Raw genomic sequence first — 2,006 nt, 5'->3', positions numbered from 1 at the left:
ATATAACACGGTTTCACCTATAACGTGGTAAGATTTTTTGGCTCCCGAGGACAGCATTATATAGGGGTAGAGGTGTATGTCACACTCACTTTATCCAGGAGTCTGTCAGATAATTCTGGATCCTGGTGTATATCGGCTATTGGCCAAATCCTAATTTATTTGAAGAGAGGGGCTAAACCTCAGTGAATTCAATGGGATCCAAATTTGGCCTCATTATCCCGAGTTAGATTTTCTTTAGAAAACATTGGAAAAAGTTTATCTTCAAAACAGGCTTTGTACAATAGCAAGAATGACACAGCTCTTACATAGAAAAGATGGGTGAGGTAATATCTTTTATTCGATCATCTTCTGTTGGTGAGATGGACAAGCTTTCGAGCTACACGGAGCTCTTCTTCAGGTTAAGAATAAACAAACAAAAAAAAGAACAAATGAATTGATACCTCAGTCAGAGTTATTATCCTGAAAAATAAGAAGAGCCAGAGAACCCACTAGAGACTTTGCTATGGCTAATGATTTTATGTGCAAGATTATCACATAGAATGGTGATGGCTAGCAGTAGATAGATAGATAGATTAGATAGATTCCGATCTTAATTGCATTGATGCAAACCTCTAGTAACTACTTTTTTTCTTGACTTAAATTTGTCTGGATATTTATTAGTGTAAATACTCAATTCTGCATAAACTGATTGCACAGTATGTTCTTATGAAGGCAATAATTTCATCAGATGTTTATATTTATAAAGAAACACAGAATGAAATCGTGATCAGTGGCGAAATATAGACATTTTATTCTTGCTGAATAACCTCCAACCTATCAGTTTATTCAGTGCAACTTTAATTTCCTTGTTTCTCATGCTGTAGATCATCGGATTCAACATTGGGGGCATTATGGAATAGAGAACAGCCACCAAGAGATTCAGATCTGAGGATGAGTTGGAGGTGGGTTTCAAAAAGGCAAAGGTGCCAGTGAAAAGGAATAAGGAGACCACAATGAGGTGAGGGAGGCAGGTGGAGAAGGCTTTATGCCGGCCTTGCTCAGAAGGGATTCTCAGCACTGCTTTGTAAATCTGAACATACGACACAATTATAGAAACAAAGCAGATTAAAAATAAAAGCACACTAAAAGAAATAACAACAACTTCACCAAGGTATGTGTTAGAGCAGGCAAGGTGGAGGAGCTGGGGGATTTCACAGAAGAACTGATCCACCATGTTGCCTCCACAGAAGGATATCGCAAACGTGTTCCCGGTGTGCAGTGCAGAGTAGAGAATACCACTGATCCAGGCACTGGATGCCATTTGGACAAAAGCTCTTCTGTTCATCACCATCTCATAGTGCAGCGGTTGGCAGATGGCAACGTATCGGTCATACGCCATTATGGTCAGTAAGGCAAAATTTGCTGAAGCAAAGAATATGTAAAAAAAGACTTGGGCAACACATCCAGAATAAGGAATCGATCTGGTGTTTGTGAGGGAATTGGCCATGGATTTGGGGATGGTGACAGAGATGGAGCCGAAGTCTAGGATGGACAGATTCATCAGGAAGAAGTACATGGGGTTGTGAAGGTGGCGGTCGAAGGCTATGGCTATGATGATGAGAAGGTTCCCCAGCAGGGATATCAGGTAAAGCACTAGAAACACAATAAAGTGTAAAATCTGCAGTTCCCGAACGTCAGAGAATCCCAGGAGAAGAAATTCGGTCACAGTGGTTTGGTTGGACATTTTCTTCCTCAGTACACTGTGTGATAGCTCTGCAGGGAATGAGAAGTACAATGGTCAGGATTAGAGTGACAGAAACAATTGCCCTGATTCCCCTTTCTCCAATATCTCATTATATGAATGTCAAAGGTGCACAGAACTCATCACTTACAATGACTAGGTGTTGTTAGTACTCCTCAGCTCTGATAATCCATCAGTCATATTATCACACTAGTATAACCTCCTTTAAACTCAACAGAGCTTCATCACTTTACACGATCTGAGGATTTGGCCCAAGGTGTGGCTT

The 2,006-nt window shown here is 40.5% G+C and overlaps 1 protein-coding gene across 1 annotated transcript; it reads right to left on the bottom strand.

Moving 5' to 3' along the window:
- Nucleotides 1-766: 766 nt before the first annotated feature.
- LOC135888398 (olfactory receptor 14A16-like) lies at nt 767-1,723 on the bottom strand. Its single transcript, XM_065416206.1, has one exon. It carries the CDS (start codon nt 1,721-1,723, stop codon nt 767-769), a length of 957 nt encoding a protein of 318 aa, XP_065272278.1.
- Between the last annotated feature and the right edge of the window lie 283 nt (nt 1,724-2,006).

Source organism: Emys orbicularis, chromosome 13, assembly GCF_028017835.1.
Source record: "Emys orbicularis isolate rEmyOrb1 chromosome 13, rEmyOrb1.hap1, whole genome shotgun sequence".
Taxonomy (NCBI): Eukaryota; Metazoa; Chordata; order Testudines; family Emydidae; genus Emys; species Emys orbicularis.
The sequence above is the reverse complement of the archived record's forward strand: the minus strand, read 5'-3'. Positions and strand labels throughout refer to the sequence as shown.